This window comes from Homarus americanus, unplaced genomic scaffold (assembly GCF_018991925.1).
Source record: "Homarus americanus isolate GMGI-L3 unplaced genomic scaffold, GMGI_Hamer_2.0 scaffold28924, whole genome shotgun sequence".
In the NCBI taxonomy this organism is placed as follows: Eukaryota; Metazoa; Arthropoda; class Malacostraca; order Decapoda; family Nephropidae; genus Homarus; species Homarus americanus.
The window spans coordinates 26,334-46,574 of record NW_024742353.1 but is presented as its reverse complement, the minus strand read 5'-3'; the positions used below and the strand labels follow the sequence as shown (position 1 = coordinate 46,574).

The 20,241-nt window shown below is 41.6% G+C and overlaps 1 protein-coding gene across 1 annotated transcript in view; it reads left to right on the top strand.

The window, feature by feature from the left end:
* Window positions 1–850: 850 nt before the first annotated feature.
* The window catches only part of LOC121876898 (protein furry homolog-like), a gene marked incomplete at its 3' end in the record, with an annotated part of 37,946 nt that continues 18,555 nt past the window's right edge, over window positions 851–20,241 (top strand). Inside the window, exons 1-20 of the mRNA XM_042382471.1 lie at window positions 851–875; window positions 1,626–1,775; window positions 1,922–2,774; window positions 5,053–5,210; window positions 5,609–5,795; window positions 9,200–9,407; window positions 10,123–10,260; window positions 10,568–10,802; window positions 11,260–11,438; window positions 11,613–11,837; window positions 12,028–12,171; window positions 12,322–12,550; window positions 12,758–12,942; window positions 13,700–13,878; window positions 14,662–14,789; window positions 14,970–15,159; window positions 18,077–18,256; window positions 18,991–19,167; window positions 19,681–19,830; window positions 20,040–20,206. Of these exons, the coding sequence (XP_042238405.1) occupies window positions 851–875; window positions 1,626–1,775; window positions 1,922–2,774; window positions 5,053–5,210; window positions 5,609–5,795; window positions 9,200–9,407; window positions 10,123–10,260; window positions 10,568–10,802; window positions 11,260–11,438; window positions 11,613–11,837; window positions 12,028–12,171; window positions 12,322–12,550; window positions 12,758–12,942; window positions 13,700–13,878; window positions 14,662–14,789; window positions 14,970–15,159; window positions 18,077–18,256; window positions 18,991–19,167; window positions 19,681–19,830; window positions 20,040–20,206 (4,087 nt within the window). The remainder of the gene's footprint in view (window positions 876–1,625; window positions 1,776–1,921; window positions 2,775–5,052; window positions 5,211–5,608; window positions 5,796–9,199; window positions 9,408–10,122; window positions 10,261–10,567; window positions 10,803–11,259; window positions 11,439–11,612; window positions 11,838–12,027; window positions 12,172–12,321; window positions 12,551–12,757; window positions 12,943–13,699; window positions 13,879–14,661; window positions 14,790–14,969; window positions 15,160–18,076; window positions 18,257–18,990; window positions 19,168–19,680; window positions 19,831–20,039; window positions 20,207–20,241) is intronic.

The window sequence follows — 20,241 nt, the reverse complement described above, 5'->3', positions numbered from 1 at the left end:
AAGTTACGTATTGCTTTGGGATGTTAGTTTAGGTTGGGTTTGCTTGGTTTGACAGGGTTATGATAAGTTATGTTAGAATTTTTAGGTTTGGTTATATATATAACTTGTGTTGTGGTGGTTAGGTTAGAGTAATTTAGGTTACGCTTGGGTGAGTGAGGTTGCTTGTTAGGTTAGGTTATGATTAGGTCAGTTGAAGTTAGATTAGCTTAGGTTAGATAAGGTTGAGTTAGGTTGGGTTGGTTATAAACAGGTTAGGTTAGTTTTAGAGATTAGCTTAGGTTAGGTGAGGTTGGTTAATCATCAGGTGACTCAACTATTGTTATCCTTTGTGTTACCTCTGTCATATCTCTTTTATCTTCAGTTGTAAGTTATCAGGTGAGAGATAGCGGTGATAAGCCAGACTCAAGTGTTTGAACGTGCATTGTGGTAGTCGTTGTTTTATGAGCGCTCCATGGACCTCATAGATGTTTTTCTGTGCTGCATTGCAGCGATCGACGGTGTATTTATATTCTCGATGTTGTGTTTGAAGAGAAATAGATTGTTTTAGTCTCGTTTGGTAAGTTTAACTCTTTTATGGGGTGTCTGCCTGAATAAAAATCATCTGGCGCCGGGTCAAATAATACATCGAAAGTGATGTCTCCAAGGTGAAAGGAATTAACACTGATAATGACTTAACACTGAGGAAATCCAGCCACTGGTGATGTGTGTGGTGACAATATTGACAATTTTATCTGGAGAAGTGTGAAGCGGTTGTGTTTCTAAAGAGTTATCGGGCCGCAATACTTCCAGACATATAACATCGCCTGAGTCCCATTCGAAGATGACGACCGGACGATCATAAATTCCAGCGATGCTTATGTACAACGAGCCTTGGCGTAAGTTGTAGTTATGGTCTGTCGATCTCGCCCCTTAATGCCTTGTCTGTGTCTAGAGAGTCGGGTAGGTCTTGGTTTAGGGCTAGAGGTTAAGCCGCTGATGATCCATTCCAAAAAATGAAAATCTAGGACTACTCTCACTGTCTTTTTTTATTGGAGGACTTTACGCTCAATTGTATTCTGAAGAACGTCATGACTTACCTCAGTAGATCAAAATAAAACATCTGGTCCTGTCACATATTTTAGTCCATGTGTCCTTCAGTTATCTCCATATTGCTTCAGTTATTCCATGTGTGCTTCAGTTATCTCCATATTCCTTCAGTTATCTCCATATTGCTTCAGTTATCTCCATATTGCTTCAGTTATCTCCATGTGTGCTTCAGTTATCTCCATATTGCTTCAGTTATCTCCATGTGTGCTTCAGTTATCTCCATATTCCTTCAGTTATCTCCATATTGTTTGAAGTTATTCCATATTGCTTCAGTTATTCTCATGTGTGCTTCAGTTATCTCCATATTCCTTCAGTTATTCCATATTGCTTCAGTTATCTCCCATGTGTGCTCAGTTATCTCCATGTGTGCTTCGTAGTTATCTCCATATTGCTTCAGTTATTCCATGTGTGCTTCAGTTATCTCCATGTGCTTCAGTTATTCCATATTGCTTCAGTTATCTCCATATTGCTTCAGTTATCTCCATGTGCTTCTTAGTTATCTCCATATTGCTTCAGTTATTCCATATGTGTGCTTCCAGTTATCTCCATATTGCTCAGTTATTCCATGTGTGCTCTAGTTATTCCATATGTGTGCTTCAGTTATCTCCATATTGCTTCAGTTATCTCCATGTGTGCTTCAGTTATTCCCCATATTCTTCAGTTATCTCCATATTGCTCAGTTATTCCATGTGTGCTTCAGTTATCTCCATATTGCTTCAGTTATTCCATATTGCTTCAGTTATCTCCATATTGCTTCAGTTACTCCATATTGCTTCAGTTATTCCATATTGCTTCAGTTATTCTATGTGCTTCAGTTATTCCATGTGTGCTTCAGTTATCTCCATATTGCTTCAGTTATCTCCATATTGCTTCAGTTATTCCATGTGTGCTTCAGTTATCTCCATATTGCTCAGTTATCTCCATATTGCTTCAGTTATCTCCATATTGCTTCAGTTATTCCATGTGTGCTTCAGTTATTCCATATTGCTTCAGTATTCCTATATTGCTTCAGTTATCTCCATGTGTGCTTCAGTTATCTCCATATTGCTTCAGTTATTCCATATTGCCTTCAGTTATCTCCATATTGCTTCAGTTATCTCCATGTGTGCTTCAGTTATCTCCATGTGCTTCAGTTATCTCCATATTGCTTCAGTTATCTCCATATTGCTTCAGTTATCTCCATATTGCTTCAGTTATCTCCATATTGCTTCAGTTATTCCATTGCTTCAGTTATCTCCATGTGTGCTTCAGTTATCTCCATATTGCTTCAGTTATCTCCATATTGCTTCAGTTATCTCCATGTGCTTCCAGTTATCTCCATATTGCTTCAGTTATCTCCATATTGCTTCAGTTATCTCCATATTGCTTCAGTTATCTCCATGTGTGCTTCAGTTATTCCCATGTGTGCTTCAGTTATCTCCATATTGCTCAGTTATCTCCATGTGTGCTTCAGTTATCTCCATGTGTGCCCTAGTTATCTCCATATTGCTTTCAGTTATCTCCATATTGCTTCAGTTATCTCCATATTGCTTCAGTTATCTCCATATTGCTTCAGTTATCTCCATATTGCTCTTTGATTCCATATTGCTTCGAAGTTATCTCCATATTGCTTCAGTTAACAAATTATATCATGTGGACTGTATTGTCACAAGTTTGCTCAAGACAGTTCCTCGAGCTATCAGAATGGGGTATTGACATGTCTGGGAATGTTATTGTTGAAGTTTTAGTGTCTACTTTAGTTAATATATTTAGTATTTACTGTATTTAGTTTGTTATTATTAGTATTATAACTTTATTGGTATCTTTGGGCATCAGTCTGGATAACCACTATTGTTCACTTAAATTTTAATATCAATTGTATTTTTATTCAGATGCTTCACTACTTTTATTAACTTTTAAATGTACTTTGACTTTTAATTAACCAACATAAAGAATTAAATAGTACTTTTAGTTGAGAAAGTATTTTTATCAGAGTAATTTAACTTCTACCCAAGTAAGTTTTCTATGTATAATGCACTTGGTCCACTCTCTCTTCCCGCCCATCACAAAATATTAATCAGATTCTATCACATATTGTATTGAATTTTATATCAATATAATAAACAGTAAATAAAACCTCTCGAGCACCATTACATCAAATTGAGACATTTTACAACAATAATAAATCGGGAATATCTGCGATTTTTGAATGCGCCACATTCAAGTATATTTTTTCACATTCGACTAGATCTACTAAAATGGTAAGAAAACAATTCATAAAAGGTGATGATTTGATAACAGAAAATAACTCTATTTTGTCTTTATTATTGAGGAAAGTCTTCAAGTGACCATTAAATATTAACTTTTTCTCTTCAATGGCCGCCACTGTCCAGCTAGGCTTCCTTTCTTTTGGTGGGGTTGAGACTTCCATTTCCTCAATAACAAGTTTGTTTACAAGCAGCTCGTCAAGGGAAGCCAGCGATCACCATCTGTGGAATAAACCTCCTTCAAACTACATAAATTACATCTTTTTATTTTCATGATCAAATTGTATATAAATGTAAATATTGAAATTAATATTCATAATTTTATTGAGGTTATTCAGCCAAAAGACCATTTTATATGATAAACCCCTGCTATTTTTAGCGCTGTTTAGAGGTACTTGACAAACAACTATTTGTGCGGTAAAAGTTTGCTAGTTAAGCTTTGTGCATAACTTTTACATTTTACTTCTAGCTAACTTTACTATAATGTCACTAGCATAAAAGTTTTGTGTATCCGCCCCTGGTTCCCATTATACAACAATACTGCTTTCAAACTAACTTGGAGGAATCTATAAAAGCTGATTCCTCTGGTCAGGTGTTTCTCGGCTCTGACATCAGTACACACAGAGGGACTCCTGCCTACTGTAACATGAAGATAATGTAATATTTCTTTCCTAAAACATAAATTATTGTCTGTTTTTTAGCTGCAAGTTCCATTCCTGCAGTCTTGATGCTAAAAGTTCCGCCCGCTGTTTTGACAGACAGAGATCACATAAGATCATTAAGTTCACTTTGTTCTATAAGATTGGGTCATTGGGGGTCAGTCCGCCAATGAGAGGAGGACCAGTGGAGGATTCTGGGATTTCTTCTTCCTCAGTTTCCTCATCCAAAGTTGAGAGCTCTTCCAAATTAGCCGGTGGTGTAGGTGTAGGAGGCCTTATTGCGAAGGTATATTTGGATACTCAATATGGTGAATTAACACAGCCTACGTATATTCTCTCCATTCTCCTGTTATGTGTTGCTAACCTTGCATTTAATATATCGACCAACACAAGTATGTATCTTATAATCCTACACTATATTATATGGACACCATAAAATGTTAATTAACACATTTATTATTGCCATATTTGAAATCTGCTCCAAATTAATAAAATGCAGCGTATATGATCCCGCTACCGAACCCCGATCAACTTGTGTAAATGGTTCGCAGATGGGGAGGAGGTGGAAACGCGGGCAGGAGATGGTCGAGAGGACAGAGTCGAGATACTGAGATGAACAGCGTGACGAAAAATGACCAGTTATAGATCACATGACACGGCACTAACTCGTGAACCTTTATCTGATAGGTCACACACTGTTGTCTCTGGTGAGTGTAGTAGTGGGGTAGTTAGGGTGAGGTTAGGTTAGGGTAGACTAGATTAAGTTAAAACTAGATTAGGTTAAACTAGATTATGTTAGACAATATTAAGTTAGACTAGATTAAGTCAGACTTGATTCATTGAGATTAAAGTAAACTTAACTAGATTAAGTTAGACTAGATTCGTTAGACAATATTAAGTTAGACTAGATTAAGTCAGACTTGATTACGTGAGATTAAAAGTAACTAAACTAGATTAAGTTAGACTAGATTAGGTAGGACTATATTAGGTAAGACTAGATAAGGTTAGACTAGATTAAACTAAACTAGATTAAGTTAGATGATTTTTATCTCTCCCCACAGACTCCCACACGGAAAACGGCGCTGGAGGAGGGCGGGAGCACTGGCAGCCAGGATCAACTCTGTTACCCTGGGCGCCCGGAGGCCCAGTTCCCGCCACGGTCCACTCGACACTGACCTGCGCCGGGAGTTAGATCATGCGTCGCGCTCTTTGCAGTACGGTCATGGCCGAAGAAGATTGAGACAGTCATGCAGGAAGTTATAGAGTGAGTATTAGGGCTATAGGGTCTTGTTCTAGCTGTAATAGGGTCTTGTACTAGCTGTAATAGGGTCTTGTTCTAGCTGTAATAGGTCTTGTTCTATAGGTCTTGTTCTATAGGGTCTTGTACTAGCTGTAATAGGGTCTTGTACTAGCTGTAATAGGGTCTTGTTCTAGCTGTAATAGGGTCTTGTTCTATAGGGTCTTGTACTAGCTGTTATAGGGTCTTGTACTAGCTGTAATAGTGGTGTTAGTTGAATAGAATATTAAATTACGTCCCATAGTGAAGGGTGTTAGGTTGTAGCTGTGTTAGGTCTGGATGTGCTATTTCTAGTTTTGTCATCACTCTTTTCACACCAGGAACGTACCTTCGAAGAGCCTGCAGCGAGATTATACCTCGATCAGCTGCTGCTCGCATTTGGCTGCGTGGCGAACACTGCCTGCCGTCGTCTTCCCGTACACTCTTACGCGTGGGAATGCGATCGTCAGGGAGTGGAATGGGGCGCGACCGACACAAGTTCAAACAAGATCCCAGTAAAAGCAAAGGGTAAATATGTATTAGAAACTGTCTATAGTTAACCTGAACCCTCCTCCGATAACAAACGCCGTCATAACTACATCCTAACCAACAACCGCCTCATTACCAAGTGGGCACGAGATCGAACATAGACGGAGAGCGATTCAGGAGCGCGGGATCTGGCGAGAGTTTATATTCTGCTTGGTGCTGATCGAGGTCCTCGTCAACTGTCGGTTCACCGAGGCACGACGACCTGGTGAAGCACATTGAGGACATTGCCTTCAAGCACTTTAAGTATAGAAGGGTGAGTTATAGGGTGACTGTCTGTGGTTTAAACTAACACACTTTGACGTTGGTGGGTTAAATTAGCACCTTGAGGACGGTGGTTTAAATTATCACCTTGAGGACGGTGGTTTAAACTACAGTATAACACCAAGAAGATGATGGTTTCGGTACAACAATTTGAGGATGATGGTTTAAACTATGACCTCTTGAAGGATGATGGTTTAAACTATGACCCCTTGAAGGACAATGGTTTAAACTACAATCTCAGTGCAGTTAAACCATCATCCTCAAAGGGCTAATTAAACCTTATGTGTTATATCAGTAGTGTGTGGCAGGTGTGTGATAGTAATAATGTGTCATTATATCATGTAAAACTGTGGCATCAATTACACTTTATTGAAGGTTTTAAGGGACAAATATATTCATGTATATTTATGTATACTTTTATGGATGTAATAAATAATAATAATTAACGGTTTATTGAAAGAACATGACAGCCAGAAGGGTGACAATATACAGTTACATAATTGGTGATATGGGTCACTTGATTGACCAATAATATACAAGTAACATAAATATAATAACTAGGTGGGGAGAAGGTCATACTACAGGCCAGTTCAACAAGTGACAGTACAAAAGGTAGTGGGGAAAGGTCATACTACAGGCCAGTTCAACATAGTGACAGTACAAAAGGTAGTGGGAAGAGGTCATACAGGCCAGTTCAACATAGTGACAGTACAAAGGTAGTGGGGAGAAGGTCATACTACAGGCCAGTTCAACATAGTGACTGTACAAGGTAGTGGGGAGAAGGTCATACTGGCCAGTTCAACATAGTGACAGTACAAAGGTAGTGGGGAGAAGGTCATACTACAGGCCAGTTCAACATAGTGACAGTACAAGGTAGTGGGGAGAAGGTCATACTACAGGCCAGTTCAACAAGTGACTGTACCAAAAGGTAGTGGGAGAAGGTCATACTACAGGCCAGTTCAACAAGTGACTGTACAAAAGGTAGTGGGAGAAGGTCATACTACAGGCCAGTTCAACAAGTGACTGTACAAAAGGTAGTGGGAGAAGGTCATACTACAGGCCGTTCAAGCAAATATAGTGACTGTACAAAGGTAGTGGGGGAGAAGGTCATACTACAGGCCAGTTCAACATAGTGACAGTACAAAAGGTAGTGGGGAGAAGGTCATACTGACAGGCCAGTCTAACAAGTGACTGTGTACAAAAAGGTAGTGGGGAGAAGGCTCAGCCTGCAGCCAGTTCAACATAGTGATCAGCCAAAAGGTAGTGGGGGAGAAGGTCATATCACAGGCCAGTTCAACATAAAGTGACAGTACAAAAGGTAGTGGGGGAGAAGGTCATACCACAGGCCAGTTCAACAAGTGACTGTACAAAAGGTAGTGGGGAGAAGGTCATACTACAGGCCAGTTCAACATAGTGACTGTACAAAGGTAGTGGGGAGAAGGTCACTTAAAGGTCAGTTCAACATAGTGACAGTACAAAAGGTAGTGGGGAGAAGGTCATACTACAGGCCAGTTCAACATAGTGACAGTACAAAAGGTAGTGGGGAGAAGGTCATACTACAGGCAAGTTCAACATAGTGACAGTACAAAAGGTAGTGGGGAGAAGGTCATACTACAGGCCAGTTCAACATAGTGACTGTACAAAAGGTAGTGGGGAGAAGGTCATACTACAGGCCAGTTCAACAAGTGACAACAGTGGGGAGAAGGTCATGACAGTACAAAAAGGTAGTGGGGAGAAGGTCATACTATAGCCAGTCTAACATAGTGACAGTATGTAAAGGTAGTGGGGAGAAGGTCATACTACAGGCCAGTTCAACAAGTGACTGTACAAAAGATAGTGGGGAGAAGGTCATACTACAGGCCAGTTCAACACAGTGACTGTACAAAAGGTAGTGGGGAGAAGGTCATACTACAGGCCAGTTCAACATAGTGACAGTACAAAAGGTAGTGGGGAGAAGGTCATACTACAGGCCAGTTCAACATAGTGACAGTACAAAAGGTAGTGGGGAGAAGGTCACACTACAGGCCAGTTCAACATAGTGACAGTACAAAAGGTAGTGGGGAGAAGGTCATACTACAGGCCAGTTCATGACTGCAAAAGGTAGTGGGGAGAAGGTCATACTACAGGCCAGTTCAACAGAGTAGTGACTGGTAAATAAAAAAGGTAGTGGGGGAGAAGGTCATACTACAGGCCAAAGGTTCAAGAGCAGGACAGTACAAAAGGTAGTGGGGGAGAAGGTCATACTACAGGCCAGTTCAACATATAGTGACAGTACAAAAGGTAGTGGGGAGAAGGTCATACTACAGGCCAGTTCAACATAGTGACTGTACAAAAGGTAGTGGGGAGAAGGTCATACTACAGGCCAGTTCAACATAGTGACTGTACAAAAGGTAGTGGGGAGAAGGTCATACTACAGGACAGTTCAACATAGTGACTGTACAAAAGGTAGTGGGGAGAAGGTCATACTACAGGACAGTTCAACATAGTGACAGTACAAAAGGTAGTGGGGAGAAGGTCATACTACAGGCCAGTTCAACATAGTGACAGTATAAAAGGTAGTGGGGAGAAGGTCATACTACAGGCCAGTTCAACATAGTGACTGTACAAAAGGTAGTGGGGGAGGTCATACTACAGGCCAGTTCAACATAGTGACAGTACAAAAGGTAGGGGAGAAGGTCATACTACAGGCCAGTCTAACATAGTGACAGTACAAAAGGTAGTGGGGAGAAGGTCATACTACAGGCCAGTTCAACATAGTGACAGTACAAAAGGTAGCGGGGAGAAGGTCATACTACAGGCCAGTTCAACATAGTGACTGTACAAAAGGTAAGATTGACTGGGAGTGATTACAAGTTATTGATAATTTTTACAATGGTTGGGACTGGGCTGTTCTTATATGTATAGTATGTATTTATGTATATATGTATGTATGTATGTATGTATGTGTGTGTGTGTGTGTGTGTATGTATAAATGGAATGGTATGTATATTTGTATGTATTTATATACCAAGATAAACATGGTTAACTGATATTGTACTCTAGGGGTAACTTTTTGTACTCAAGGGGGCTACCATCATCGTACTCAAGGGGTTAAGTATTAATTCAAAATGTCCGTGTCGCAGCGTCCAGAACAATCCCAACGGCGAGAACATCAACATCATCGCCGACCTGTACGCTGAGGTCGTTGGCGTCCTGGCCCAGTCGAGATTCCAGTCAGTGCGTCGACGCTTCATGGCCGAACTGAAGGAACTACGGTCGAGGGAAGCCTCGTCCGTCACAACACAGAGCATTACGTCTCTCCTGATGGGAATGAAGTTCTTTAGGGTCAAGGTTCGTTTGTGATTGATGTCTGTTCTGGGTCAAAGGTCAATGGTTAGGTTGGGTTGGGTTAAGTTAGGTTAGATTAGGTATGGGTTAGGTTAGGTTTAAAGATGTAGACTACATATACTGTATTACTCATTACAGATCTACAAATACAAAAACTACAGTAGTATAATATTAATTAAACAAATAATAATAATAATAATAATAATAATAATAATAATAATAATAATAATAATAATTATTATTAACTCCAGATCACCAGTAATTATTCACAATTATTTACTGTATAAAACAAAATAACTGATCTAACTAACTAAAACATGCTAGGTTAGGTCAGGTCAGGTCAGGTCAGGGTCAGTTTACATTTGTTATACAGTACCCATCCTGTTATTGCTTCTCTGGGGTCATATACTGTACACTCGTGGGTTAATAAGTTGTCTCCCTGGGGTGAAGCTCAGTCAGGGGGAATGGATCTCTGAACTGACTACAGCCTGACTTGTGCTGTTGTTTCAGTCTCATTAGGGGTTGATACTGCTTTAGTTTGGGACGGAACGAAAGCAGCGAACTGTAGAACCCCCACAACTGTACATTAACTACAGCTCCTTGACTTAATGATCCACTAAACAAATACCCCGATTCCCCCACCCCCCACCCCCCACCCCCCTTTCACCGCCAACCAGAGTACAATGTGGTAAATTTTGATCGAACTTTCGCCCGACAGATGGTGCCGATTGAGGAGTTCGAGGCGTCGTTCCAGTTCATGCAAGAGTGTGCGCAGTATTTCCTGGAGGTGCGGGACAAGGACATCAAACACGCCCTGGCTGGTCTCTTCGTGGAGATACTGGTTCCTGTGGCCGCGGTACGTAGGGTTTGTGTGGTGGCTCTTTCTAGTCCTTCCAGTCCTTCAACCTTCCAGTCCTTCAACCTTCCAGTCATTCCAATCCTTGCACCATCCAGTCCTTCAACCTTCTAGTATCTTCCAGTCATTCCAATCCTTGCACCATCCAGTTCTTCAACCTTCCAGTCCTTCCAGTCCTTCAACCTTCCAGTCCTTCCAGTCCTTCCAGTCCTTCAACCTTCCAGTATCTTCCAGTCCTTCCAGTCTCCCACTTCCTCTATCTCTCACTCCCCTGTGTCTAATTTACCACCATCTTGTCGTTCTACAGACGGTGAAGAACGAGGTCAACGTGCCGTGCCTAAAGTACTTCGTGGAGATGCTGTACTCGACCACCCTGGACATGGCCACTAAGAACAAGCACCGTCTGGCCATCTTCCCCCTGGTGACCTGTTTACTGTGTGTTTCCCAGAAGACTTTTTTCCTCAGTAATTGGCACTACTTCCTGGCCATGTGTCTGCAGCACCTCAAGAACCGCGACCCTAAGATGTCCCGCGTGGCTCTTGGTAGGTATCGGGGTGGTCAGGTCAGGTCAGGTCAGGTCAGGTTTACTTTACTTGTGGAGGAATGATGTCATGCTATCCGGCCAATCACAGTCTGGTTGATGGACTCTTTCCCAATTGTGTCGTTACTTTGGAAAATGATAATGATGATGATGATGATGATGATGATGATGATGATGATAATAATGACACTTAAGTTAACTATAGATGACTTTATCCAATAGAATCATTACATCAATATTGGTTAAATTCTTATGATTTTTTCTTACAGAATCTTTATATCGCTTAGTGTAGCTCAGTACAGGTGTCCTTATATCGCTTAGTTTGGTTAAATAATTGTGTGTTTTACTTGCTACAGAATCACTAAATCTCTTACTGTGGTTAAATAATTGTCTTTTACTTGCTACAGAAACAGTCCCGCTTACTGTGGTTAAATAATTGTGTGTTTTACTCCCGACAGAATCGCTCTACCGCTTACTGTGGGTGTACATGATCCGCATCAAGTGTGAGAGTAACTCGGCCACTCACTCCCGCTTGGCCAGCATTGTCAACTCGCTCTTCCCTAAGGGTTCCAAGGCCGTCGTACCCAGAGACACGCCGCTTAACATCTTCGTCAAAATCATCCAGTTTATTGCTCAGGTTCGTGGCTGATCAACTATATTCGGTTAGTTAGCTAGTCAGTCAGTCAGTCAGTCAGTCAGTCAGTCTATTAGTCAGTCAGTCAGTCAGTTAGTCACCCAGTCAGTCAGTCAGTCAGTCAGTTAGTCTATCAGTCAATCAATCAGTCAGTCAAATATAATTCCACCCCAACAGGAGCGTCTGGACTTCGCCATGCGGGAGATAGTGTTTGATCTACTGTCCGTCGGGCGGCAGATAAAGATCATCATGACCCCCGAACGGATGTCAATAGGCCTACGAGCCTTCCTGGTGGTGGCCGACAGCCTGCAGCAGAAGGAGGGGGACCCGCCCATGCCCCGTACTGTTGGCGTCCTTCCCTCGGGTAACACGCTCAGGGTCAAGAAAACCTTCCTCAATAAGGTCGGTGTTTGTCTGTTCGGGCTGTTGTCTTGTGAGGTTTACTGTGTCTCGTTTGTGTTTTTAGTTAATTAACTTAATAATAGTAATAATAAACTAATAATAATAATAATAATAGTAATAATAATAATAATAATAATAGTAATAATAATAATAATAATAATAATAATAATAATAATATCAATATCCACAGATGCTGACAGAGGATACGGCCAGAAACATCGGAATATCCGCTTACTATCCGCTCGTCCGTAAGTCCTTCAACGATATCCTCAAGGCCCTCGACAGTCAGTTCGGTCGACCACTCATGATGACAACAACGCAGAATGTCAACAAGGTGTGTGTGTGATGAGGTTAGATTAGCTTAGGTTAGTGCTAGGTTAGAATAGGTTAGACCTAGGTTAGATTATGTTAGGATCATGCTAGGTTAGGTCAGGTCAGGGTCAATATACTGCCTCCACACTCACATCACTTTCTTTAATTCCAGGAACCAGACGAAATGATCACTGGGGAACGCAAACCCAAAATCGACCTGTTCCGTACGTGTGTGGCGGCCGTGCCTAGACTCATACCAGATGGGATGTCTGGCAGGGACCTAGTAGACATGCTTGGAAGGCTCACCGTTCACATGGACGAGGAACTACGAGCCTTGGCCTTCCAGAGCCTTCAGAATCTCGTGTTGGATTTCCCCGAGTGGCGTCACGATGTTGTCTATGGTATGTGGTCAGGGTGGATGGGGTGTGTGTGTGTGTGTGTGTCAAACCTCCATCTTATCAACTATTAGTGAAGGGAAGACCATTAAATCAAGGTTCCTTCAAATGTTTCTCCATAAAATCGCAATTTTTTTTTTTATTATACAATTCTATAAATTCTGGATAACCTCAATGGCACACAACGCCTTACTGTTATTATTATTATTCCAGGATTCATACAGTTTATTGTGAAGGAAGTCGGGGACACCTCTACTCAGCTGCTGGACAATGGGGTGAGGATGTTACTTCAGCTGCTCACCGCCTGGAGGAACGCTCTCACCAACTCCATCACCACCATTAATGCCAACAAACGTGACCCGGGTGTTGGAGACCTTCACCATCTACATCTACATCAGGTATATATACAGTAGACTCTTCCCTTCAGTAAGCTGTCGGTGGCTAGCTTGCAAACATTTTCCCTCGGCACAACGAGTCGCCCCACGTAGCATCTCGTGTTGTACTCTCAAATCTTTAGTGTTTCTGTGTGAAATGGTCCCTAAAAGACTGTCTAGTGTCAGTGATACGAGAGTGAAATGTAAAGGCACAAGTCGGTGATGACCCCGACAAAGAAAGTAGAATTATCAGACAAGGTAAAGGAGGGGTGATTGGTGCTGCAGCTGGCCAGTTGTTTGGTATAGGTATACAGTAGTGCACTAAGTTGCTATCCCTGGTTTGCGCCATTCCTTGGGTCCTAACCCTCGTGAATAACGGGTTTACTGTAGACGTCTATGCCAGGTATGTTTATATATATACTGTTATCTGTATAAACCTTACATCTTCACTAGGTGTATGTGTGTATAGGTCTTAACAAACTATATTTATTGTTTTTACACTTAAATTGGTTAACTAAAATATCATGTTCACTATTATTAATACGATACAACAAAACTAACCTCTACTTTCTGTGTTTTATTGTCACGTGATTGATGAGCAATTTAAATTATATAATAGATACCTGTACAGTGAAACCTCCATAAAGCGAACTTCCCTCTCCATATAGTCCATTAAATGGGGGTTTACATCTAACAGACCCTCGATATAACGAACTTCCCTTCATATAGTCCACTAAATAGAGGTTTCGCCGTACCATTCACTGTGTTTTCCGGCCCACAGAGAGGCGATCACAGCGATGTGTTACGATTGGCCGAAGGTTTTGCCCTGGTGTTGTTGTGCAGCTGTCGGCAGGCTCCTCGGCGGGTGGCGGTCGCTATACTGAGGGAGGTGAAGCTGTTGGCCAAGGAGCTGGGTGAAGAGGATGACGTCAACCAGCCTGTTATTGATGTTATGGACAGGTGGGTAGTGCTGACCTGACCTGACCCACCCTGACCTGACCTGACCTACCCTGACCTGACCTAACCTGATCTAACCAAACCTGTTATCTATGTTGTGGACTGGAGAGAGAGAGAGAGAGAGCGAGAGAGAGGGAGAGAGAGATCACAAACCAGGGCTCTGTTAATTCCATTTTCTCAACTCCAATTCTTTTTAAATAGTGTTTCCTTCAATTCCAATTCTCACATTCTCAATTTCAATTCCAATTTCTTCAATTCCAATTCTCACATTCCAATCAATTCCAATTCTCATATTCCAAGTGAGGGAAGTAGTTGACAGCTTATAGAGAGTGAGAGGTAACAACTTCCCTAATGGCTACTGTCAGTAACTTCCCTAATGGCTACTGTCAATAACTTCCCTAATGGCTACTGTCAATAACTTCCCTAATGGCTACTGTCAATAACTTCCCTAATGGCTACTGTCAGTAACTTCCCTAATGGCTACTGTCAATAACTTCCCCAATGGCTACTGTCAATAACTTCCCTAATGGCTACTGTCAATAACTTCCCTAATGGCTACTGTCAATAACTTCCCTAATGGCTACTGTCCCACACCTGACCATCATAATGATATTCACTTATTCTCCAGAAACCAATAAATTAATAGTGTTTTTTATTTACTTATTATTTATTTATTTATTTATTTATTTACTTATTTATTTATCTGCTTATTTATTTATCTACTTATTTATTTATGTATTTATTTATTTATTGACTTATTTCTTGCCGCCACGCCTCGGCCCCCAGATGGTGTGGTTGTGTTGTGGACGGGGTGTTGGCGCTGCTGCCCGCTGGTGAGAGATCGGCCGTTGCGGCGACCACCAACATCGACCTCCAGTGGCTGGCTGACCGTAGCTCCTCTGTCTGGACGGGAGGTGAGGATGAGTGTGTGTGTGTGTGTGTGTGTGTGTGTGTGCGCGCGCTGAGGTGAAATAATGAAAGTCAATCCTTGTCAACTCGATTTTATGTATCTTGATCTATCTATCTGTCCTGTCTGTCTGTCCTCTCTCTCTCAGTACTATATATAACCACCAGGGGGGGGGTGTTCACCACAGGGTACCTCGAGGACAGCAGCGTGAAGAGTGTCAGCGCTCAGCATCTGGTCTGTGAGGACGTCTGGGCGTTGGTCCTGTGCGGCTTCATCTTCCACGGCCGGGTCCTGTCGTCGTGTCCTCAGGCCGTCGGTCACGCTTGGCCCATCGTCTACACCCGGGCCAACTCCCTTTACTCAATCGTCGACCCCACGTAAGTCTTGGGGTTAACACGAGAGTTCTGGGTTATTTAACTCCTGTAAATATTTTGTAGTTATTTTGGTTCATTTTGTAGTTATTTTTTGTTAATTATGTAGATGTTTATTTTGTAGTTAATTTGTTCATTAATATAGTTATATTGGTTAATTTTGTAGTTATTTTTTGTTAATAATGTAGATTTTTTGTTCATTTTGTAGTTATTTTGTTTTATTTTGGAGTTAATTTGTTCATTTTGTAGATATTTTGCTCATTTTGTAGATAATTTGTTCTTTTTGTAGTTATTTCTGTTCATTTTGTAGTTATTTCATTCAGACTGTAGTCATTTTGCACTTGCCATAACCAAATTTGTTTACTCTGTACATTTTGTTTATATGTTCCTTTGATAACCTTTCAATATTATTTTCAGTCTTGTTTGTGGGACAGTAAGATGGCCATGTGTAAGATGGCCATGTGTAAGGTGGCCATGTGTAAGGTGGCCATGTGCTAAAGCTGACCTCCCTACACATATTATGACCTTGTAAAAATAACCTCTGACCTCTGACCCAGCGTATCGACCCTCCTGGAAAATATGCTTGGATGTTTAGCTTGTGGATGTGTATGTATGTGTGGATGGATGTATGTATGTATGTTATGTACGTATAGGTGATGTATACCACTGTAATGGTTCACCGTGAGTACCAAATACCAAGCTGATTAATTGGGCTTTGTTCTTCTGTTTATTATGATTTGTTGTTGACGAGCGATTGTAGTTACCAATCTCGTCACGCGCTCAAAGACCCGCCCACGGCAGTATGGTAATTTACCCGTCGACCAGAGTTCTAGTTTGTGGAATATTTGAGCGTTTTTTTTTTCTTAATTTCTCTGCACTTCTTGCCATGGTATAGACAATGGACGAGTTGACGGTCAGAATTTTTTCCTAAGATGGCCGGTCAATGGGTAAAGAAGACGCTTAAATTCACGATGGTGATGATATTTATAAATAAATTGGGCCAAAAAGTGTCAGAAATAAGGGTTACAGTTGGTAAAAAGTCCCGTGACTGTGAAAAGCTCTGTGATTGGTTGTGACGTTACTGACTGCGGTAAGCTTCCCAACGGGAGGCAGCCAGCTGTTGTTGTCCAACCTTCTCGGCTGATTGGCTCTGTAAATAAACATTATTACATAGTCTGCATGTCTAAGCACAGGCAGTCCCCGACTTACGACGGGGTTAGGGACCCAAATCCAGGTCATAACCCGAAAATGAGGAAATAATACATAGAAAATCTAAAATGAGTGTCTCTTTTTCTTCTCGTCACCACAAAACTCTCACTTTTAAGCTTGCCAGCCATTTTAAAGGGAAATACAAACGAAAATTTTGTCAGTACACAGCGCAATCACTAACGTTGGGACTCGAAAATATGTAAATTGAAAGAACTTTGGTAAGACTGCGGCGGTCGTATGTCAGGGTGGTTGTAAGTTGAGTAGGTCATAAGTACCTGTACAGTGATGACCAGAACTTAACATTTACCCACTACAGTCTATCTAGAATCTAAACATACAAATCTTATGGTAGTTAAAGTAAACTTTACCCATTAATTAATATAAATGATGATATATCCCAGTGGTTCATTAGTGAATCATCAAAACAATAACAGCACTATGTTGTCATGTTAACTAGCATCAGGCTTATCAAAACAAAGTCTAGACAATGTCATCACTTCTTAATTAACTTGTATCTTCTGATATAGTCTGTAAATGAACTGAAGAAAAAAGAGAAAGTCTCCCAGGCTGAGCTGGTGTGAACATGGGAGTTTTTTATGTCCATAAGAACATAAGACTGGAGGAACCTGCAGCGGGCCATACTGGTCAGTCCCATTTACACCCAACCCCTATCACTCATATATCCATCCAACCTCTGTTTGAAGCTGCTCTTAACTGCACATTTCTTCACTTACCAAATGTCCATGACTTAGACCATATAAAACACCTTAAAACTGAAGAGGCCATCCATCATTGGGCCATCCTTTCTATTACCTCCGACTGCAGCGGTGAGTTTGTTGGAGAGCGTCGTCTGCGGGGAAGGTGGTGACGTCATGGCGGCCCTGTTTGTAGAGAAATAAACTTATCTCGACTATTACAGCAGGACTTTAAACACATTATATACAGTATCACTCTATGAACGTGGCAGAGTGTATGTCTTTTGTTTACCCAGAACCGTCAACTCGTCCACTGAGCGGTACATGTTCTTCCTCGCTTAAAAACCTTCCTCTTCCTCGCTAATAAAGACATGTGTGTGTGTGTGTGTCAGTCAGTCAATGCTTGTGGTGTTCCTACATATAATTGTGGTGAGTAAAGGCTTATGCTATTGGCAAGAGGTGCTAAATGCTTCTGTACAGGAGGTCTCAGGCTAACATCTTTTATTATGCTTGATGGCCCTGAAGTATTATGACATTATTGATTTATAAATCCAGGTGAGTATTATATAGTGTGATAGGTGAACCCACTGAGAAACATCCTATTAGACTTTTTTCTCCCATCTATGAACACTGAGACTTTGGGTTCATTAATCTCAGGGTTCATTAGTCTCAGGGTTCATTAATCTCAGGGTTCATTAATCTCAGGGTTCATTAATCTCAGGGTTCATTAATCTCAGGGTTCATTAGTCTCAGGGTTCATTAATCTCAGGGTTCATTAATCTCAGGGTTCATTAATCTCAGAGCTCATAGATGGGAGAAAGGACTACAGTATATTTCTTGGTGAGTGTATAAAACATATTATGCTTATGCAGTCATTTACATGTCATAGCTTTCAGAATCAACCCAATGTTTTGTCTCGTATGTCTGTATATAAACTCGTGTGTATGTGTACGTGTGTAAACCATGTGTATGTGTGTATATACTCTGTGCGTGTATAAACCCGTGACTCCATTTTACAGGCCTCCAAATGACAATCGAGCATCTCTACTTCGCAGTGCAAGCCAAGTGAAGAAACCCATCAGTGAACGCGATGTTTACATGAACCTTTGGAGGAATTACGTCGTGCTAGCTTGTCGTGTAGTACCGGCCATCACCAAGACGCCGGTCATCAGATGTGCTTCTCCGGATATCAGCCTAGGGTAGGTCTCACGCGTACGCAAACTCGTGTACGCAAGTCTCACGTGTATGCCAACTCGTGTACGCAAGCTATTGGTCGTGACTGTTGGCCTTCTGTTGATGTCGGTCAGTGTAGCAGGAGAAACTAATGCTCGATCTAACGTAAACATTGGGTAAACTGGTGTGTCCTCTACTGAATGTTTACTGCGCATTATTACAACTAACCCAATCCAACCTAACATACTGTATAGCACTCTGGACATATTGTATAGCACTGTGGACATATTGTATAGCACTGTGGACATATTGTATAGCACTGTGGACATGTTGTATAGCACTGTGGACATATTGTATAGCACTGTGGACATATTGTATAGCACTGTGGACATGTTGTATAGCACTGTGGACATATTGTATAGCACTGTGGACATGTTGTATAGCACTGTGGACATATTGTATAGCACTGTGGACATATTGTAGAGCATGTAAAGAGATGAAAGTCCATTATAGCCAGGGTCAGTTAGGTGTGGATCATGCTCCAGACTATAGTGGAGAGAAAAGGACGTCAAAATGTCACACAAATCCCGAGAATTTATTAATACGTTTTGTTACGGAAGTTATAAGTTCTGTAGTGCTTATTTATGCTCTTTTTTTCACCGTACGTTATTTATTTTTAAGCTTCGAAGGTTTTAGTTTAATCCGGCGGCGTCTGACCCCAGGCTGTTATGTCGATGTGTTAATACGTTCGGTTCTTCAGGTCGTCTCCGGACAGTGGGGCGGGCGGCGATAAAGGCGGAGAGCGGCCATACCCCGGTTACTCCGTGTCTCCGCTCTGCCTCTACAAGCTCCTGGTTCCTCTCCTCCGATGCGAGAGTACGGACATGCGTGAGGCCGTTACTCTCGCCCTGGGGAAAATAAATCATTTTGCTCTGAGGTGAGTCGTGGTGGTGGTGGTGGTGGTGATGGTGGTGGTGGTGGTGATGGTGGTGGTGGTGGTGATGATGATGATGATGCATTCTCAGGGTTTTGTTTCTCACTCGTCGGGAATTACGTTGACAGGGTTGGGCATTGAGGTCAGCTTCAGGGGTTAGTTGGTCCACATGCCTCAATTACCTTAATGTGACCAATAGGATTACAGGGAAATCTTAATGGCTCTTCATCCCGTCAGCCTCTAGTCTTTGTGATTAGATTCAGTTAAATTGAGTTAGGTTAGGTTACCATGGGTTAAATTGAGTTAGGTTAGGTTACCATGGGTTAAATTGAGTTAGGTTAGGTTAGCATGGGTTAAATTAAGTTAGGTTAGGTTAAATTGAGTGGGGTTAGGTTAGGGCTAATAATATGTGCCTCATTTTATAAACAACCTAATATATCATGCGACTTCTATCATTATTTAAACTCCTTATTTACGTTAATAGAATCTTAATTACTCGGACGTTTTGGTTCACAGTGACTTGATGGAGGAGCTCTTCCCTTACATACGTGAGAGCATCGACCGGAAGCAGGAGAACATGCGTCGTAGGCGTCGTAGGGATGCCCTCAGGGTCACTCTCGTCAAGCTGTTCGAGATGATAGCTGAACAAGGCACTTTTGCTCTTAGGTAACACATTATTATTACTGGTGTTTGGGGTACAGTCTCAACCCTCCCTCAAACCACCTAGTGAAAGTAGGTGGTTTAATGTATACTTTCTCAACCTTCCCCTAAACTGTCAAGTGAAAGTAGGTGATTTAATGGATACTTTCCCTCTCTCCCCTGAACTGTCTAGTGAAAGTAGGTGATTTAACTCATACTTTGTCTCTCTCTTGTAGTGAAAGCGTTATTGATGGGGACACTGGCGCCCTGCTGAAGCGTTACCTCGAGTACATGGACGGCGCGAGGGTCTACCTGGAGAGTGAGAATGACAAGGACAATACACTGCTGCAGATCAAGACCCACTTCTGCCATTTTGTCCGCAAGCTGATTGGTAGTTTCTCGTGTGAGTATTCTCTGTGATTGGTGGATTTTTCGAGG